At 43.2% G+C, this 22,126-nt stretch overlaps 1 protein-coding gene across 1 annotated transcript in view; it reads right to left on the bottom strand.

The window, feature by feature from the left end:
* LMNB1 (lamin B1) overlaps positions 1 to 20,609 on the bottom strand; it is a 45,433-nt gene extending 24,824 nt beyond the window's left edge. Inside the window, exon 1 of the mRNA XM_007527798.2 lies at positions 19,821 to 20,609. Within this exon, the coding sequence (XP_007527860.1) occupies positions 19,821 to 20,179 (359 nt within the window). The 5' untranslated portion in view covers positions 20,180 to 20,609. The remainder of the gene's footprint in view (positions 1 to 19,820) is intronic.
* Between the last annotated feature and the right edge of the window lie 1,517 nt (positions 20,610 to 22,126).

Genomic DNA, 22,126 nt, shown 5'->3' with positions numbered 1-22,126 from the left:
AAAAAAAATTTGTTTTTCAAAGGCTGGCACAACCTACTAAATTTAGAGTAGCAATCCAAGAGTTTTTGGCGAATAAATAGAGCCAACATGCCAGAAACTTTGTTGTCTTCTGTGTTCAACAAAAAAAGCCCATATTTAAATAAGAGATGGCATTTTTGGAGAGGCAGAAAATTACAATTTAACTACAATATTATAAACCAAGACTTAAGAGGTATAAATCAAGTTATAAAATGTAACTAACAAAGTTATTTTTTCCCGTGGCTTAATAATCTTCTTAAAAAAACAGCATTTTGATCGCTTTAAGATCGATTTGTAATACAGTAAAAAAAACTGTTTTTGTTTTAATTATCATGAGGGTTATTTGCTGGGGCTAAGTGTTAGCACTATGAATCTACTGCTCCCAGCAGCCATTCCCTACCCCACTTTTTTTTTTTCTATTTCATTTGATAGAAGAGGGAAATTGAGAGGGATGGGGAGATGGAAAAGGAGAGATAAAGATTAATGGATACCTGCAGACCTGCTTCACCTCTCGTGAAGCTCCCCCCCACCCCTGCACATGGGTCCCTGCACATGGTAACGTGTGCCAACACCCCCTCCCAGCACTTTAAAACTTTGGTCTGGCTTTCCACCTATGAACATATATACAGATCTAACCACACACCCCACCAAAATTCCTGTGCCATCACAGCAAACACACCCAGATCCCTGGCTTCCCATTTCCTGAACATTGCCATAGTTTAACATTAGCTTCAGAGTCTATGAGCCAAGTGTCCTTTTTATTATGAGTTGACCTCCCAGTCTTGCAAAGCATTTTGTTTCTTACATAAGATGATTTTAAGATTCTGCCTAACTATAAATGTGACCCTCCCTAATACCTCTAAGAAAAATTATTTCAGTTTATGCTATTAACTACCCCAAAATGAGCTTTGAGAGCTTGTTTGGAGGTTCTAGCAGGGGAGCGCAGCTACTCATATACCCTGAACCGAAGACCGGTCTGTCTCTATTCGAGGAAGGCCGGCCTCTTCGACGGAGTGCTTCGGGAGAGACAGCCGCACAAAGAGAGGTGAGGGAGGAAGGGGACACCCACCTAGCCAGTCAGATCAGCTGAATCAATAATGGCGATCAATGGGGTGACAGATGTTGCAGCCAGATCGCCCTCACATCCCCAAAAATGAGCTTTGAATGAAAGTTTCCTTTTAACCAAGCAGTGGTGCACCTGGTTGAGCATACACACTGCAGTGTGCAAGAATCCGTGTTCAAGCCCCTGGTCCCCCACCTGTAGTGGGGAAGCTTCACAAGCAGTAAAATAGTACTGCAGGAGTCTCTTTCCCTTTCTCCCCCTTCCCTCTCAACTTCTATGTCCCTAACCAAAATAAAATAATAGAAAATTCCCCTTATTAAATAAGATTCTGCATTATAAAGTTTTCTTAGAAATATTTTATTAGTGGTATAACCAGTTAAGCACACAGCACAAGGATCTGGGTTCAAGCCTCCAGCTCCCCACCTGCAGCGAGGACTCCACAAGCAGTGAAGCAGGTCTGCAGGTGTTTATCCTTTTCTCTTCTTCTTGATCTGTCCTTTCTCTCTCAAATTCTGTCCTATCTAATGAAATGGAAAAAAATGGCTGACAGGCGCAGTAGATTCATAGTGCAGGCACCAAGCCCCAGTGATAACCCTGAAGTGTTGGTATGTTTCTAATTCTACTTCTAAAAACCCCTTCTGTTTCATTAGTTTAATCCCCCCTGCTTAACACTATTCTATTTACATAACCACTTCATTCTATTTACATAACCTCTGTTAACAAGCACCACCCTCCCTCCAGGGCATTGGTGGTTCAGTGGTAGAATTCTTGCCTGCTCCCCCCCCTCTCCTTGTCATACCCTGATTTTCACCAGTCACTTTTCTCTCCACCCTCTCTGCGTTGCATCCTGTTCCCACCTTACTGGGCTAGTATATTTATAAGGACAAGATTGTAGTTTAGTTTAGCTTAGCTCGGCTTAGATTGTGCTGTGTCCTGAATGAATAAAGAGATACTGCGTACAACCCAGCCATGAGTCCCTGTTCGTCTGTTACCCGTCCGTGAAGCCATCCTGGTGAAAACAACACTGAAGTACTAAAAGTACTTTTGTCCAAAAAATTGTTTTTACTAGTGACTCTAAAAAAATCAATGATAATTATCAAGATTCTTAATACCTGCACATAGTTAAACATGTTGTATAAGTCTTTATCACTACTGATATTTGAAAATGGGCTACATGTCTTAAGATATGACTTAATGAAGAAACAAACTGTAAAAGATCATTAAATATAATTTAATGATAACATTTAATATTATTCATTTCTTACTCATTTTTGACATCACAAAGCATAAAATCTCAGCAATCTTAACGTTTTTTTTCATTGGGCCTGTATTTTAAAAAAATACCACAAGATGGCAGTCTTTCATTAAAAGCTTGTTTAGGAGGAAGAAAAGTTAGCATGATAAAGAATCTCTCTTCCCCTCTTTGTCTTCCCGTCCTCTCTGTCCTATCCAACAATGACAGCAATAAGAACGATAATAATAACAACAACAACGACAAGGGCAACAAAAAGGAAAAAAATAGCCTCCAGGAGAAGTGAATTAGCAGTGCAGGCACAGAGACTCAGTGATAACCCTGGAGGCAGAAAAAAAAAAAGAATCCATAGTCATTAATCTGAATTTAAAAAGTGTAGTTCATACAAATACTGGGCCTGAAAGCTGGGTGCCCTCAGAACACAGAATGCTGCTTGTGGTGGGGCTGGTCATTATGCTACCCCTCTACATAAATGAGGGGAGCTAGGCTGGGCACATAGCAGAATACATTCAGTTTTAAAACAAAGGTGACCGACCACCAAACATTTATAAAAGGTACTGACTCAAACCACTTACATAGCAATAACAAAACAGCTTACTCTACCACTGGTTTGTATATTTATTTATTTGGCAGGAGGGAGAGCTCTAGCACATGTGATGCTGGGGATAAAACTCAGCACCTCAAGCTAGTCAGTCACTGCACCTCCTTCTAGAGGGCTACAACTACAGATTTTAAATCTCTGATCGTGGGTCCTGGAGAAGCATCTCATCTGGTAAAGTGCATCCTGCCATGCACATGGCTCAAGCTGAAACCTCAGCATCACATGAGAAGCTTGATGGCACCACAAGAAGCTCGTGTGGGCTGGGGAGATAGCACAATGGTTACGCAAAAAAGACTTTCATGCCTGAGGCTCCAAGGTTCCAGGTTCAGTCCCCAGCACCACCACAAACCAGAGCTGAGCAGTGCTCTGGTCTCTGTCTCTCTCTCTCTCTCATATACATAGTCTTTGTGTGTCTCTCATTAAAATAACTAGTTAATATTTTTTAAGAAGCTTATGCTGTGATATCTCATCTACCCCAATGAAAGAGTCAATAGCAGTGAGATCTTCTACACGTGAAATTCTAAGTATTCCAAAATAAATAGAGTGAAACTAATGTCCAGAGCTAGGCTAGCTCATCCAGGGGAGCGCACTTGGCCATGCGTGGGGACCTGGAGTTGAGTCCAGCACCACATGCGAGCACCGTGCAAGACAAGTTACATGAAAAAAAAGGAAAGAAAAAAAGGAAAGTTCCATGAATGGTGGAGCACTGTATGGTCTCTCCTCTCTGAACTATCTATTGCTTAAAAAGTCCACTGCCAGCAGCACAATCACGCAGGCATGCGACCCCTGCAGGCAAATAAATAAATTAAATCTCTGTTAATAACGTGGCCCTTCCTTTTCAATGCAGCATATTATTCATGGGAAGAGTGACACCTGTACCTCCCAGAAGCCAAAATAGTCCACCAAGATGATAGTGATGTTTTCAAATCATGCCAAATTTTTATAAGAAGGTGTGTTAATTTCACTGACTCAGTGAACAGTAATATATGTATCATACATAGTTCCTAATCCAATCATTAAACCAGAAGTGAAAGATAATGTGCTTGTGGTATATGGGAAATATGAGAGGCCAAAAATTAAGACAGTGCATCTAAATCACTCAGAAGAAAACAATCACGTTAATTCTGTACTTTCTAAAATTCACATTCCCTGATGCACTCCCTATCACCTTACCAATTTCCTAACCTTGATAGATGGAGTCTGGGGAAAAAAAATAAAGTCGTGAGATTATAGAGATGTCTTTAATTTGACAAGAAGTCATGTGTCACTGAGTTTTATATGCCACATGAGTTATCAAAACCAAGGGCATATGGGGACCGGGCAGCAAGTTAACATCTTGAAGAGAATCTTGTAGTTGTTTGACTGTTAATCTTTTCCATTCATAAAATATAATGCAGAGATTTCTGCTCTAGTTGTCAGCACATGGGCAAGATGCAGAAACTTACAGAACTAATGACCTAAAATAAACACAGGTGATTTGCCTCCAGCCTTCACTAAACAAAGAGTAACAATGACTTAGAGTGCATTTTACCTTTACTGTATTTCCCCCGGATGAGTCCAGTATCACTGACCTGCCTAACTAAATTACTCCTACAATCAGATCAGTTTTCACTGAAATTCAATATGCGGATCTAGTGTTAGAAAAATGCACACCGGGGAGTTTAAGTCAGAAAACATACCCATTTACTGTGTTTACAGGAGAATCACAACTCCACTGGTTAACAGGAAAAAAAAGCTTCACAGGATGCAAATGATACTTCATCCTAAGAATTTCTCTCTTAACAAACAAAGCAAACTTTCATCTTAAGTAAATAATTTGAATTTCAACAGTCACTATCATGCACCTAGGTCTAATCAATTATATGACCACTATTAAAGAAAAGAACAGAAAGAGGAAGAGGAGGAGGAGGAAATCAGTTGGAAGGCATACATTCACAATCCTAACATTCTACAGCAGTGAGTCAAGAATAGCAGACACAGTGTGAGTGAAACCGTTAAGGATGGACTTTCCCAGCAGGACCTAGTATATTAACTGTGCTCCTCCCTGACTAGCCTTCCCTAAGGCCTGTGAGACTAACCTACAAGGCAACTTTCTGAATTGCTGCTCCTGACTGCCTCTCACCATGAGCAGTATCACTGCATTTCACTGCTTTAACTATCTTGGGTATTCAACTTGGCAGCTCTATGATCTTGATTTTTTTTTTTTTTTTTTTTTTAGTATCATCATTACAACCCTGACTTTTGGACTGAACTACCTGAATGCAGTACTCATTATTTGTGTGAACTTTGCCTGATCTGTTCGGGATGACTTGGTCTTCCTCTGAGTATTCTTCATCTGTCTACATCCCCACTCCAGACTAACCCCTCCCGATTAAGGTGACTAGAAATGCATGCAACTATAAAACTGCCGTAAATGGCTACTCAACGGAACTCTGGGGAATACAGAAACCAGGTAGTATCTATAGCGTGCATTTTTAAGTAAGGGCATATCTATATAAACAGATTATCATTCAAAACCTAGTAAGCATAGCAGTATCTGCTTGAAAATTAAACTAGCAAAATAAAAAAAAAGAAAAAGAAAATGAAAATTAAACTAGCAATTTATAATTGAAAACAACTGAAAATCAGATTGATCCCTCAAATAGGGTACAAATACTGTGGAAATAAGTAAATGTAGGGAATGAAAACTTAAAACATAATTAAACTCATTAGAGCCATTTTAATTAAATACTGGTATTATCATTCTCCTATCAAGAATTCCTTGTGGTTTCTATCACATAGACCAGTTCATATCGCTAATACTCAGCTGAAGGAAATGTCTCTTTGGCCTATATTCCAACTACAAAAGAAAGCTCTGTTCAGTTACTGTAAACCAACTACAACATACCTGCAAGCAAAGAATTTGTGTTCATTTGCCTCAAATACTTTGTCCTTGATTCTTTGATTTTCATATACAGAAATATAGCTACAAAGAATTTTAAAATAAGAGTCCTAAATTCTAGATGGTCTCTTAGTTGGCAGAGAAATTAATTAGTTACCTAGAAAAAAGTATACAGAGTTAGTGTCTGGCTATTAAGTATTATTTCATGAAACTTACCAATAATTACTATAATACAAATATGCAAGAGTAGAAAAGGGCAAGAATTTCTGTGCTCAATAAACTTTGCTAAATCAATTTGATCTGTTAGAAATAGGTGCTTTGGGAGTCAGGCGGTGGTGCAGCGAGTTAAGCGCATATGGCGCAAAGCACAAGGACCAGCATAAGGATCCCAGTTTGAGCCCACCTGCAGGGGAGTCGCTTCACAAGCATTCACAAGCAGGTCTGTAGGTGTCTGTCTTTCTCTCCCCCGTCTTCCCCTCCTCTCTCCATTTCTCTCTGTCCTATCCAACAACAATGACATCAATAACCACAACAATGTTAAGGGCAACAAAAGGGAAAATAAATAAATATTTTTAAAAAAGAAAAAAGAAATAGGTGCTTTATGGAAAAAATCATCTATGTAGAATACTGATAATTAAGAATATAGATTTTCAGGGAGTCGGAACGGTAGGGCAGCAGATTAAGCGCAGGTGGAGCAAAATGCAAGGACCGACGTAAGGATCCCGGTTCGAGCCCCTGGCTCTCTGCCTGCAGTGGAGTCGCTTCACAAGCGGTGAAGCAGGTCTCCAGGTGTCTTTCTCCCCCCGCCCTTTCTGTCTTCCCCTCCTCTATTTTTCTCTTGTCCTATCCAACAACAACATCAATAACAACAATAATAACTACAACAATTAAAAAAACAAGGGCAACAAAAGGGAATAAATATTTAAGAATATACTTTCAAAAGTTACACACTTGAAAAAAATCAGATAAATAATATTCATTTTCTAAAGATTAAAAAGGAAGGTGGGGCAACTATCTGGTTTAAGAGGTAACAACTTAATGGAATCAAAGCTGGACCAGTGTCAAGGAAGTTTCTAACTTCATTCATAATATTCTATAGCAAAAATACTATGAGACAGTCAGTCTAGTGAGGTAGCAGTCATTAAAAACTCTATGTGCAAGGATTACAAGACTCATTTTATAAGTGAGAGGTTTTTTTTTTAATTTTTTCCCTTTACTGGGGGATTAATGTTTTACATGACAGTAAATACAATAGTGTCAGTAAAAAAAAAACAAACTATGCATTCTAGATGCTTAGAACATTTCCTAGAAGGTGGGGGTAGATAGCATAATGGTTATGCAAAGAGACTCTCTTGCCTGAGACTCCGAAGTCCCAGGTTCAATTCCCCACACCACCAAAAGCCAGAGCTGATCAGTGCTCTGATTAAAAACAAACAAACAAAAAAAAAAAAAAAACTAGTAACATTTCCTAGTGTTTTTGAGAAACAACTATAGGCTCCCCGGTTCACATATTCCAAACACTCCCTGCACAATATGCCACAGTTGAGCAGTACTCTGGTAAAAAATAAAAAATAAAAATAAAAATTCAGAATACTCAACATATATAGACATACATACAGTACTCCTAGTGGGAATAAGGTAATGAAGGAAGAGCAAAGAACAAGTACTCCATGCTGATGATTTCCAACCCCCCTATGCTATGTTCAGCACTCATCAGTAGCATTTCACTTCAAAACTATTCTTACTTAGAAAAACAAATAAATTACAGGGGATGAAAGGGAAAAGTCATTTAGCTTTTCACCTATAATCGCATAACAAAGCAGAAGCCAGTCTATGTTATTTCAAATTACATCCAGAAAAGGAGGGTTTCAAAACCCTCTCTACACAGCCAGGCCAACCAAGTCCAGCTGTTTGAGCTCAATCCACTGCAAGGCTCTCCTCCACAAATGTCTGGTGGCAGCTGAGCACCACACAGCACAGTACAATTATTCAAGTGACTATCAAATAACCCAACATCTGGGGCTATATTTCTTCACAGGCAGGGCTTAGAAACAACAGCAGCTTTTTATTATTTAGTCATGGTTGATGCTTCATTCTGAATTTAAGATAAGAGTTGTTCCTTCACCCAAATAAAAATCTTCCTAAAACCAAACAATGTCATGATTGATTCAAACTACATATTAAATGCAATTATGCCAACATTATTCTTCAGTTTCTCTACTGTCCTCAAATTATCTTCTCTTCCCAAGGAAGAAAGGACAGTTCTACAGCAGAAAATTAACAAATTTCCCAGAAGTTCAGATAAGATAATTGAAGGTGCCAGAGAGACAGCTCGCCAGGTAGGGAGGGACTCTTGCCTTGTCAGGTGCAGAACCCCAATTCATGCCCTGGCACCACAGATTCCAACAGGGAGCTCTGGTGCTATGATGTCTCTCCCTTTCTCTGTCGCTCTACCATATTTTTTTAAGTCATCCCCATTAGTAGTGAGATCCAGATTCCAAGAAAAAAAATAAAAAAGATAACTAAATACACACACAGTCGTGCGATCACAACTCTCATTAATGAGGATCTTCTCTGTCACAAGAAAAAAGTAATAATGATTTGGACAACCTCAAAAGTTACGAAGAATAACTTCTGCTAGTGCCAAAATTCTACTACCCATACAATAAACTGAGTTATCATCAAATTGGGAAGAACACAATCAGAGCAAGGCCAGGTCCTAATAGAAATCCTACTAAATACTAGAAAAACACTAAGACTGAAACCTGACCATGAGACTATTTCTTTGAACAATGTAAATCCACTCATATACAGAAGCACAACAGTGCAGCTTGGGCATATATAGCTTTGAGTCCCCCCGCCCCCCAAAAAAAAAATTACTTATGGGGAAAAAGATGGCAGTGGAAATAGTTTTATTGTGTATGCCAGACACTGGCCTAGAAACCCTTACGCCATCAGTGAACAAAATCCATCAAGTCTGTTTTATGGCCACAGGTGAGCGGAGCAAGGGACACAGTAAAACAAGTATACATGGCAAAACTCTGGAGCTAGGAAGACTTCAGCTGGTTGTGAAAGTGGTGCATACACAGACACCTATCGTAGGAGGTAAGAAAAAGTACTCCAAGTGACAGTAACTGTCTTGTAAATCATAATTTCCTGCAATAAATAAATTTTTTTTAAAAAGGAACATCTTTTCCCTTTCATAGCCAGCATGGTCATCTAATGGGTCTAAACTTGGGATCTCTTCCTTGCCATTCCTTCCGTATTTACAGTCAGTGGCTTTGACCCAACTGTCTTCATAAGCCTAACACCTTCTCTTCCCCCAGGCACCAACACCAATGAACACCTTCAAACATGCCAAACCAAAACCATACTACCACCCTACACACACTCTGTTCCATGACTTGACTCACTCCCACTTCTCCCCGTTATTAATCACTTCAGCCATGATTTTTTCCCTTTATTTAATGGAATGTAAATTATATGTAAATGGTTTCCATGTCTTAGACTTTTGTATTTCTTTTCTCTCTACCCCCAAGAATGTCCATGTTGCTTAATCTTTAATTCCAGATCAACTATTAACACTATTACAGATGTATTCCAAATGTCTAGCTGACAGCACCAACTTAATGTCAACACCATTCATTCACTCACCCTAATCTGGTATAGAGTTCACACCCACCTCTCCCCAATCTGTCAGAAGCAGCACTATCTCCACAGGAACCCAAGAGTGGAAAGAGTCACTCCAGGCTCTCTCCTGATATCTCTTTTTCTGGCCTTTTACAAATTTGACTTATTTAGGGCAGGGGTTGATAGCATAATGGTTGTGCAGAGAGACTTTCATGCCAGAGGGTCCAAAGTCCCAGGTTCAATCGCTATCAGGCAGAGCTGAGCAGTGTGCTCTGGTAATATATATATATATATATATATATGTGTGTGTGTGTGTGTGTGTGTGTGTGTGTGTGTGTGTGTGTATATATATATATATTGACTTATTTGATACGACAGAGAAAAATTGAGAAGAAAAGGAGACACCAGCAGCACTGTTTCATCACTAACTGCCCAAGGTGAAGGCCTGTGCTTTTACTTCTAACTCTGTTTATTCTACACAGAAAACACAAACTGATTATGTCACTTTCTGCCTGAAATTCTTGAGACTCCTAAAACACAACCCTTCTTGGTCTGCAAGATCGCTCACCTGGGAAGGCATCTGCTTTGGCGTAAGTGACATCCAGGTTCGAGCCCAACTCCCACTACACTGAGGAAAGTTCCAAGCCGTGGTGTCTTCTCCCTCTCTCATTATCTCTATCTAAAAAGGTCAGCCCAGAGCATGCATGCATATATATATATATATATATACACATATATACACACATCTCATATATATACATACAAACATATATGGCTCCAGTTATATCAACTATTTGTCATTCAAAACACCTCCTAACGCTTTCTACCTATAAGTCAATTTCTTCCCTCTCAGCTGCTTCTACAACTCCTCTAAGATGCCTCTCTGCACTTCACAAGGCTCCTGGTGACCCTGGTAGTCCTCCTCCACAGAACCAGGGGAACACTGCTATGACACTTGGATACACTGTCTTCAAGTATCACAATACTGACCTATTTGCTCTGTTTTCTCCATAAGACTATATGCAACTTGATAAGACTGAGTGTCCTCTCTATTCCAAGTATCTATCTAGTTCAAGGCCTGGCATATAATAATACTTGTTCCACAAATGTGAGAAGAAAAAAACGACAAGGACCTGAGTTCAAGTCTCCCGCCCCCACATGCAGAGAGGAAGCTTCAACAGGGCTCTCTCTGCGTCACCTCCCGGGCCACTATCTACAGATTTTAATTTCTTTTAAAATTCCTTTGAACTACCAATATGAGAAACAAACACTGGCACCATTTCCAAATGTAACACCCAAACAGACTTGAAAAACCAGTCATTCTATGTAAGATATTCATGTCTAAACACAAATGGCAACTTTGCATAAAACACATCTACACAGCTATCAAGGGAGGGGATGGGATAGGGAGTTCTGGTGGTGGGAATTGTGTGGAGTTGTACCCCTCTTATCCTATGGTTTTGTCAGTGTTTCCTTTTTTTATATAAAATAAAAACTAAAAAAAATTTTAAAAATAAGATATAAAGGCAAAAAAAGAAAAAACACATCTACAATGACGACATAAAATTCCAAAGATTAGGGGCCAGTGACCTGGTTGAGTGCACACGTTACTGTGCGCAAGGACCCAGGTTTGAGCCCCAGGTCCCCACCTGCAGGGGGGAAGCTTCATGAGTGGTGAAGCAGGGCTGCAGGTCAGTCTCTCTCTCTTCCTCCCCCTTCCCTCTTGATTTCTGGCTGTCTCTATCCAATAAATAAATATAGTAAAAAATAAAAAATAAAATTCTAAAGATCTCTAACTCAGACATATCAGAGGTGACAAATGAAAGAATATAACAGACTTGGTGGAGGAGAAAGAGTCAGCAGCATATTGTTCTTCTTCTAGCGTTTGCCCTTCTTCCGTAGCCAGTCAACAGCGTCAGGTTGAGCCTGATATAAAGTTTCGAGACCTCCTTTGAATCTGGAGAGGTGGCAGTCGTAGTGGGTCATAGTCTGTCTGGAGCCACAGGGGCAGTTCGGGTCGTCTCTGGCTCCCCAGCGATGGAACATAGCGGCGCACCGGCCATGGCCTGTTCGATAGCGATTGAGGAGGGCCCAATCATAACGTGCTAGGTCAAAGCCGGGTTGACGCTTGCAGGGGTCTGTGATGAGGTGTTTGTTCTTGACCTCAGCTGACTGCCAACTCTGTTTCCAAGAGTCTGGAACAGAGAAGATCAGTGTAGGCGTAGGAGACCAGATTGGATGACGAGACGTCAAGCGTTGAACAGGGTGGGCGAAGATATCCGCGCATATTGGCAGGTCCGGTTGAGCGTAGACGTGGGAAATGAACTTGGATGATGCCGCATCCCGACAAATATCTGGCGGGGCGATGTTGCTAAGAACTGGCAGCCATGGAACCAGGGTGGAACGGATGGTTCCAGAAATTATCCTCATGGAGGAATATAATTTGGAATCGACCAAGTGGACATGGGGGCTACGGAATCATACTGGGGCACAGTATTCTGCAGTGGAATAGCATAATGCCAGAGATGATGATCGTAGTGTGGAAGCGCTCATGCCCCATGAGGAGCTGGTCAGTCTTGCAATGATGTTATTCCTCGCGCCCACCTTTGCTGCAGTTTTTATGAGATGTTCATGAAATGACAGGGTGCGAGCGATCGAGAGTAACGCCAAGATAGACCGGCTGGGCTTCATGCCGGATTCTCGCATCGTCAAGCTGCACATTAAGCTCACGCGAGGCTGAGGCATAGTGTAGATGGAAAACAGATGATACCGTTTTTGCAGTGCTAGGGATTAGTCGCCATTTTTTACAGTAATCAGATATCAGAGACATGTCTTTCGTGAGTGTTTCCTCGAGGATGTCGAACTTGGATGCCTGAGTTGCACAGCAGATGTCATCGGCGTAGATGAACTTCCTTGAAGAAGTTTCTGGAAGGTCATTGATGTAAATATTAAATAGCGTAGGAGCCAGAACAGAGCCCCGGGGGAGGCCACTTGAGACAAGTCTCCATCTGCTAGACTTGTCACCCAGATGCACCCGGAATCTTCTGTTTTGGAGAAGAAATGATATAGTGTTGGCCACCCATGGAGGCAGGCATTTTGAGATCTTGACTAGGAGACCACGGTGCCAGACCGTGTCATAGGCTGCTGTGAGATCAACAAAGACAGCACCCGTCTTTAAATTCTTCTGGAATCCATTTTCAATGTAAGTTGAGAGGGCCAGGGCTTGTTCGCAGGCATATTGTTATAGTACTTTATCACTAGCTCTGTGTTACTTCCTTCAATCTGGGTATAGTAGACCAAGTTATCTACCAAACATCCTTTGAAAGCATGGGGAGGAAGTGTTAAGTCAGTTTAATTACTGGGGGCCTGATTCTCTCTCTCTCTCTCTCTCTCTCTCTCTTTTTTTTTTTTTTTGTCTCCAGGGTTATTGCTGGGGTTCAGTGACAGTACTACGAATCCACTGCTCTTGGAGGCTATTTTTCCCATTTTGTTACCTTTGGTGTTGCCTTTGTCATTAGCTGTTATTGTTGTTAGAGCTGTTGTTGTTGGATAGGACAGAGAGAAATCGAGAGAGATAGGGAAGACAGAGAAGGGTAGAGAAAGATAAAACCTGCAGACCTGCTTCACCACTTGTGAAGTGGCCTTCCTACAGGTGGGGATCTGGGGGGCTGGAACCTGTATCCTTGCGCTTTGCTTTGAGTTATACAAGTGCGCTTATCCCGCCCAACCCCCCCCCCACGCCTGATTCTTACAAATGTATTGGCATAAGCAAAATTAGAGGAGTAATGCAGGAGAGATAGCATAATGGTTATGCAAAGACTCTCATGCCTGAGGTTCCAAAGTCCCCAGGTTCAATTCTCTGCATCACTATACCACCATGCCATTTTCATACAATTATCTCAAAGATTAATTTGAAAAAAGTACCTCTGAGACCCAACACCCAGAAAGCATTAATCTGTTGTTTGCTTGTTTGTTTTTCCGGGGGAACATCTTCAGTTGTTAAGGTATAGCTCAGTGTGAAAACACAGATGCAAACTAGGAGCAGCCCAGTAGGTGGCACTGGACCCTCAAACATGAGGTCCCAAATTTGATGGCCAGCCTCATACTGTCACAGTAATTCATTCTCTGGTTCTCTTTTCCCCCGTCTCTCACAAATAAACATATATTTAAAATACACACCCTGCATGTATGAGGCCCTGTGTTTGATCTCCAGTACCAGCAAGTGAATGAATGAATAAATGGACACTGAACTTGCTCAGTATGCTCGACAGTCCTACTGCATCCAATATACTAGTTACATACCAAAGAGGCCCCCACTACATTTTACTAATGAATTTGTAAATCTCCTAAGGATACACTTAAGAGATAATTTTATAGTTTTTCAAGCTTTAACATGTTTCGTAAACTAAATGAAGAATAAAAGACAACTCCTAGTCTGGTAACTCAACTGAACCTAGTAAATAGTCAATTTTAAAGTATATGTGCACAGGGTGGAGATAGCTAGCATAATGGTTATGCAAACAAGCTCTTGTGCCTGAGGCTCTAAAGTCCCAGGTTCAATCCCCTGCACTACCATAAACTAAAGCCAATCAGTGCTCTGGCGTTAAAATATAATATCTCTTGCATGTACTTCCAGAGTTCTAAAATCAAAATTTTCTTTAGTTAACTTGGTAACAAAATCTGACCTGAATGGAAGCGAGGTTATTTTTAGTTGTCTTTTTCGAGCACCATGATTATTGGTTATCACTCACAAATCTGCTTCACAATGAAGTATTCCCCATACCCCACTAGGGTGTTGGTATACGTATCCCATTACCGGCTTTAATATTGGAATTTCTTTTACTTAGAAAACACATCTAACCCCTGAAATCATGTAATTTTGTAAAACTGTTAAATCTCTTAACATATGATCATGAGGATAAACTGAAAGAAAGTCAATTGTTTCTTCATTTTTTTTAAAGTGCTAGTTGATGGTATTCATGATTGTGCTTGGAAACTCTCCATCATTAAACAAATCCAAGAAAACATGCTTAGGCTGAATTAAAGTAGCTATGTTGTAGATATGCAGTCTGCCTTCCTATAGATCCAGAAGCTACTGTCAACTTTTCTCCAGCAGGACACAGTGTTTCCATGAATTCTGTCTTTGAGGCTTGTTGTGTGGTAAGAAGCCAGAGGGACTAAATAAACTTTGGAATCTATAATTCTCTCAAGTCTGTTTCCTTAATCTTAGTCCACATAAATGACACACTAATTGCAAAGACTTTGACTCCTAGTAAAAAGTTAAATACAGAAAACTAGTCTTAAAATAGGAGAGCTGTGCCCCAGACAACAAAACATTTTTTCCTTTCATCTTACAAACTCTACTTCAATCATTGCTCAAAAATAACTGATTTCCAAGGTAATATCCCTCCCAAGGAATGTAAGACAGCAGAATAAACACTGTAATATGAGCCCACAGCATATGCAAGAAAAGGCATCAGGAGACATCAGCCAAGTTTCTAAATGAAATGCAACAAATTCCTAAAACTGAAACATACATCCCAATAGCAAACAAGGGCTTAAAAGGGAAAGGCAAGATTAATTCATGGAACGCCTTTGTATCTGGTCCTCAGCACTTAGGTTAAAGACAAAACATTTCAAATGTTTTGCTACCGGACATAACATTTCATTCACATATAGGTGTCTTAATTTACTATTCCATTCAGAGACGAGGTAAAGGAAGTCTCTAAGCAGCAGTAGGAACGCTCAGTTACTGTCTAGTCATTCTTTTGCAACTGTAGGCGACTAGTGATTCATTATGAATGTGACAGTGAAATCAGTAGGAAGAAAAAAGAAAGTCATACAATAAAAATAGGTGATCTGGGAAGGGAAAAAGAAATCAAGTAGCAGAACTAATTATAAAACTTTTACTTTTTGAGAGTTTTTTTTTTTTTGCTTGTTTTGTTATTCCAGATCTTCACCCCTAGACTGATTTTTCAGACAGAAAAACACTAATTATCCTCAAACATATCAAAAAAAAAAAAATGCACCCTTAAAAGAGGGTGGGGCTGTGGTCCAGAAGATGGCACAGTGATAAAGCTTTGGACTCTCAAGCATGAGGTCTGGAGTTCGGTCCCCGTTCCCGGCAGCACATGTGACAAAGTGATGCCTGGTTCTTTCTCTCTCCTCCTATCTTTCTCATAAATAAATAAAATCTTTAAAGAAAAAAAAAAAAAAGAGGGTGGGGCTTTGGTCAAGGAAATGGCACAATTGATAAAGTAGGTGTTGGGCTCTCAAGGAGGAGGTCCCAAGTTCAATGCCTGGCAGCATATGTCCCAGACCAGAGTGATGTCTGGTTCTTTCTCTCTCCTCTTATCCTATTAATCAGTAAATTAAATCTTTTAAAAAAAAAAAAAAAAGAGGAAAGGGCCAGAGAGATAGTTCACCTGAGAGTGTCTGGTTTGCCAAACATGGAACTAAGCTTCAGGCACTATACACCTCTATGGCACTGGGGGAAGCATTTTAATGCTTTTAGAAGCTTGTTAGGGCTTTACTGTCTCTCACTATAAGAAAAAAGTCCCAGGGGGCGGCGGCGGCAGCGGTAGCGGCCGCGGTCCCGGGGGGGCGGCTGAAGGGGGGCCGGGCCCGGGCTGCGGGCCGAGCAGCGCGGGGGGACCCGAAGGCTTGGCCGGGGACGGCGAGGCGATGGCAAAAAAAAAAAAAAAAAAAGTCCCAGGACAGTGAGCTCCCCCAGCAATGGGCAGTACAAAGAAATAAAACAGGAAGAAGCTGGCAACCAGGGCTCAGTGAGCAGAGGAGAACCTGCATCCCTGAAGGCATGCCACATATGCTAAAAAGAAAAACAGCTGAATAAGAAAGAATTACCCGGCGGAAAGACTATTTCGGGATCACATTATTTCTTTAAAAAATATTTTTTATTAATGATAGGAAAGGAAGAGAGAGAGAGAGAAAGAATGAGAACACCACGTTGGCATGTGCAATGTGAGGGACTGAACTTGGAAGCTTAATCTTTTAAGTCTAACACTGCAGTCACTGCAATACTTACTGGGCCATGAAATTTTGTCATTTCTGACTTAAAGTTATCACTACTAAGCTGGAGAAAAGTCTAAAAAAAAAAAAAAAAAAATTACAAGAGACCAAAGGGCTTAACATCCCAAACAGAAAGAATGAGAAGAACATGAAATAAAGTTTTCTATGCTAAAGAGACCACTCTTAAAAAAAAAATAAAAAAGAATCAGCATCTCTAACTACCACAGCACAATTCCTGATATCTAGGATAAAAGCAAACTTAAACTTCTATGGGGAAAATAAAAAGTAATTACCAAAAGAAAGTGTGACTGGCTAGAAGTGCTAGAAGACAGTGAAACAATATAATACTTTCCAAATGTTCTATACCTAGCCCAAATATCAAGCAAGTTTAAGATACTCTGAAAGTTTACTTCCAGCCATCACACCTGAATAAGTTTCTTAAAGATTTCTACAACAAAATGAAAAAAAGAAACCAAGCAAAGGAAAACCTGGAATGCTGGAGGAAACTGGGCCTGAATTAGGTAAATTCTTAGACTGTCAGCTATACAGCACCTTAGGAGTTCCAGCGGGAAAAGGATACTCTTGGGTTTAAAGATATTGCCTATAGAAAAAAAAAATTGCCTTCAGCATAAGTAAAATGAGAGGCTATTAAAAAGGAAATTGTATAAGAAAAATAGTGGTTGAAATATGAAACAAGCCATTACCTGGCGTATTTTGAATAACCAATGGCTTCTAACTCTGACAAAAAGAATGTATAAACATAATTCCAACACACTACCTAACATCTCAGAGGATATTATTTTCAAGAGCCAACTATTCAGACAAGCACTCTTTAACCATAGCATTCCTTCACTCTGCTTTACTTTTACGCCCTTAACATCTGTAATTTCCTAGTATTATACCACAGATATGTTATCAGTGAATCAACACACATACTGTTATCTAGCACTTTTTAATTCTTCTGAAACCAGTAAGCACTTTAAAATCCACACAGAACATTTTACAACCATAGTCAGCAAGATGGCACTGTTACTATGTGAAAAATCTTCAGTGGTGTTTTCTTCTGGAAAGGGGGTGGGGGGATGCATAAAAAAAAATGCTTCACATCAGGTAAAATGTATTTGGTTTGCTGAGTAACTCCCCTGCCGTATATACTCAGTACATAAGGGTGGTAGGTTTTTTTTCTTTGTATTGTTAAATCTCGAAATCTTCCAGAGAATGACTGGCATATAATCAATAATCAGTACCACATTTTAACATTTCTAAAATGGTAATAGATCCCAGAGTTGGCCCTGGTGGTTTACACACACACACACACACACTAACCCCAAGTCTTACAAGCAGTGGCATATGAGATACTATGAAGAAACTCAGTAACAATTTGGAGAAAGATGTAGTAAGACCTGTGAGTGAACTGACCTTTGTCAAAAGATGACTCCAAAGGTCACAGATTCAAGAAATACACACATCATAATTTCTTCTATGGAACTAAATACTCAAAGAAATTAAAACAGAAACAGTTAAATGTAGCTGCATCCTGAAAAGCAGCAGTAAACTTATGTTTTGACTATAAGCCAATCTATTCTGTTTTGTCCAAATGCATATACTTGTGATAGAACACAAGATTGTCATGCTTATCCGCAGGCTGCATTCCCACACTCACACATGCTAGGGTGCTATGGCCGGCCTCTCTCTCGAAGTCATTTTTTTAAAAGACCCCTTTTCGTATCATTTAATAACAGAATTCTGAAGTAGAGAGTCGCTTACAAAATCAAAGACCAACAGGGAGACACTGACACAGGTTATCAACAAAAAGTTAGCCAGCAGCCTAGGAAGTGGCACAATGGATAAAAACTATCAGCCAAGTCCCGAATTTGATTCACGGCATGGCACGGGCCACATGATGTTGTTTAGCTCTTCTGTCTCTCGTTAGTAAATAAGTGAATAAGAAAAGAATCAATATCAAAATCACAGAAATGAGGCAAGGGACACCCACATAGACTAATAGGTACACTCAGGGGACGAACAATATCGAAATCAGAGATAAAAACAAGGGCATCCATGTGGATTCCGATAAAGACCCACAGTGTCAAACAGCGGAACCCAGAGTCATCTATCTCTAGAAATGGGAAGGCGATAAGGATGGAGAGATCATGGACTATAAACACAAATTTAGCAAATGTCCCAAGACCGGCCGTCACACTAACTGCTACTGATACCAAGTATGCCACGTTGCTCATCAGAAACTCAAGGTATGCATCAGCGAAGACTGTAATTCTATCCTTGTGAACTGAAACCCTCACACACTTAAGAGGAATAATTACGGCCTCACCCTCGCCCCAACACTCTCACCTGCCCTGGCCTGTCAGCACAATGACAGACGCGGGCAAAGGCCTCGGGGGTCTCAATTACGAGAAAGATCGACCATATTAAGGGAGTGCAAAAGCTGGGGGGGGAGGGTGAGGGGGAGTAGCGAGGGAACTGAAGGGATAGGAGGCAGGCAGTCCGCAGATCAGTGCCCATAACACGCAAAAACCCCAGCTTAGGGGGGTGGTGGCTGGAGAGTGTCTCACAGAAAAGCAGCTTCCCTCTAGAAAATGCTAAAGCCAACAGCAAGACCCAGCCAGCCCAGAGCAGGCGCGCAGTTCAGATCCCACCCCTTCTCTCCCCTCCCTTCCTAGTCCAAGGCAGGCGCAGAAACCTCAGCGGAAGGAAAAAAAAAGTCACCCGGCCAAGAATTGAGCGCGCCAAAGCAGGACCCACCCCCGGGAGACCCGGACGCAGGCAAGAGAGAGGTCCCTCCCCTTCCTTCCCAAGAGCCCGCGCACAACTCATTCATTCTGCAGGCCGGCGGCCAGTCCTCCGGGCCGGTCGGACCCGCACCCAGATGCATTGTCTCCCCGTCCGCCGGAAACCGGGGGGCGCAATGGAGCGCGCCCGGGCGCCTGCTCCCCGCACCTGGGCCCCGGCGGGAGGAAGCCCCACCACCACCACCACCCCCCCCAGTCCAGGCCCCGCAGCCGGGGACGCGCCTCCTCACCAACCCCCGGGGCGCGCATTTCGGCGGATCCTAAACTGCCCCCCTAACCCTTCCCAGGACCGAGGAAATGTATATCCTGGTCCCATTCTCGTCACTATACGCCTCTCTTGGGCTCCCCTTTCTGCAAACCCCCTCCCCTTTTTTTTTCTTTCCATCTTGGAGATCAAGATTGCGCACCTCATATCCCCATCCTCCCCGAGCTCTCGCTCTCTCCATCCATCCACGGGGGGCCAGAACCTCGGGATGTCGGCGCCACACACACACACACACACACGTTCCCTAGCAAGGCAACAGGCGGACACTCACTTGAGCAGCAGCTGGTCGTGCTCGGCCTTGAACTTGCCCAGCTCGATCTGCAGCTTGGCGCGCTCGCGGGCCGTGTCGTCCAGGGCGCGGCGCGCGTCCGCCAGCTCCGTCTCGTAAAGCGCCTTGAGGCCGGTGAGCTCGCGGCCGCGCACCTCCTCGCGTTCCGTCACCTGCAGCTGCAGCGCGCTGTTCTCCGTCTCCAGGCTGCGCACCTTGTCGATGTACACGGCCAGGCGGTCATTGAGCTCCCGCAGCTCCTCCTTCTCCTGCAGCCGCGACAGCCTCGTGGGGCTCAGCGGCGTGGCGGGGGCGCTGGCGCGGCTGCCCGACCGCAGCGGCAAGGGGGTCGCGGTCGCCATGGCGGGCGGCGGAGCGATCGGTGGCGATTTGCGGAACGGGGAGCCCCGGGATGAGGCGATGGGGGTGAAGCCGGGACGGGAGGGAGGGGTGGGGGGGGCGTGGGGGAAGACGGCAAAGGCACAAGAACTGCGACCCTGGGGAGGAAGGGAGAAGCACCTGGGATGGCGGGAGCCGGGTTACAACACACAAAGGGCAAAGGGGGAGGGCTGCGAATCAATCAATCGTAAAAGGCCCTTTGTAAGGAAACACGCGCACGCAGACACACACACACACACACAGGGGAAGGCAGGGGAGAGGGTGACCCGGAATGCCGAGCAAGGTCTGCACGCCGCCGCCGCCGCCGAGTCTCCCGCCCGCAGCACTTTGTTTCCTCGCAGGCGGCGCGTAGCGGAGGGCGGGGGTGGGGGGGGCGGGAGGGGAGCCGGGCGGCTGGGGGGGGGAGGTGGGGGCGGAGGTGGCGCCAGCCCCAGAGTCGCACTCCCCAACATGGCGACCGGCACGTGACCTCCGGCGACCAATGGGAAGCGCGCGGCGCGCTCCGGCGCCTCTGGGGCAAGGCCTACAAATTCAAAATCCAGCCCTCCAGCAACCGTCGGCTGGGCGCGCCGGGCTGGGCGTGGCGGGGTTGGTTTCAGGGCAGCCAAAAAAAAAAACCACTCCGGGTTGTGCGTTCGCCCGCGGCCGTGGACCCTCCCACTACTCCGCGGGGACCCCTGGAGGGGCCGGGCTGGCTGGGTGGCGGGAAGAGTCCTCGAGGTTTCCGGGGCGGGTCCGCGCCTACACTCAAGAGAGATTCAAATATAAACGTCCCCGAAGCGGCACCAGCGGACTGCGTGTGGCCGAGGCGGCGGGGACGTACAGCCGTATCCCCGCCCCGTGGGATACCGGGCTCGCTGAACGGCCCTGAGGCCCGGCCGCGCGTGCGCGCAGAGGCCGGGGGGGGGGGTGGGGGGGTGGTTGCGGTTACGTAATGGGCGCCGGTGTCGGGATTTCAAAATCCTCTGGGCGAGCGTTTGGAAGCTGCAAGCCGGTGTTTATGCTCTGCGGATGGAAACCATGTATTCAAGCGCTTCTCAATCAGATAGTGTGTCTTGAAGCCGACAGATACATATCACATACACACACACAGCTTCGATTTTAAATGTCTCGCCACTGATGCTAGTTAGCGACCCCTGACCCTCCCTCCTCTCTCAACCTTTAAAAGCTTTTATAAAAGCCTGGGTTGGAGGGTGGGGGTAGCTAGCGTAATGGTTATGCAAAGAGACTCTGGTGCCTGAGGTTTCAAAGTCCCAGGTTCAATCCCCTGGTTTAAAAAAAAAAAAATCAAAATATTGGGGCTGGGTGGTGGCGCACCGGGCTGAGCGCACAGGTTTACAATGCGCAAGGACCTCGGTTCGAGCCCCCCAAGGAGTGAAGTGGTGCTGCATGTGTCTCTCTCGCTCCCTGTCTATCATTCCCTTCCCTCTCGATTTCTGGCTGCTTATACATAAAGACACTTTTAACCAAGCCCCCTATTGCTCCAACCTTCTCCCCCACCTCACTGCCCTCTTCTGAGTGGATGGAAGGAGGTGAGGAGGAGGAAATAATAATAATAATAAAAATCATTTAAGTTTATAAAATCTAAAGCACCCCATAAGTGATTTTGAGAAACGTGATTGGACAATGGCGCGAATTGCTAATAGGCTTCCCAAAGTCCGATGTATCAACATCTGAACTTGTGAAAATTTTTAAAATTATCCCCCCCTCACCCCCCACAAGAGCATTGCTCAGCTCTGGTTTATGCTGGTGCGGGGGATTGAACCTGGGACTTTGGAACCTCAGGCATGAGAGTCTCTTTGCATGACCATTATTCTATCTTGCCCCATAAAATTGATTTTCTTATTTTTTTCTTTTTAGTTTATTATCGGCATTATTATTATTATTAAATAGGATAGAGAGAAACTGAG

The sequence above is a fragment of the Erinaceus europaeus genome, chromosome 2 (assembly GCF_950295315.1).
Source record: "Erinaceus europaeus chromosome 2, mEriEur2.1, whole genome shotgun sequence".
Taxonomy (NCBI): domain Eukaryota; kingdom Metazoa; phylum Chordata; class Mammalia; order Eulipotyphla; family Erinaceidae; genus Erinaceus; species Erinaceus europaeus.
Note: the sequence above shows the minus strand (reverse complement) of the source record. Positions and strands in the feature narration are given on the sequence as shown.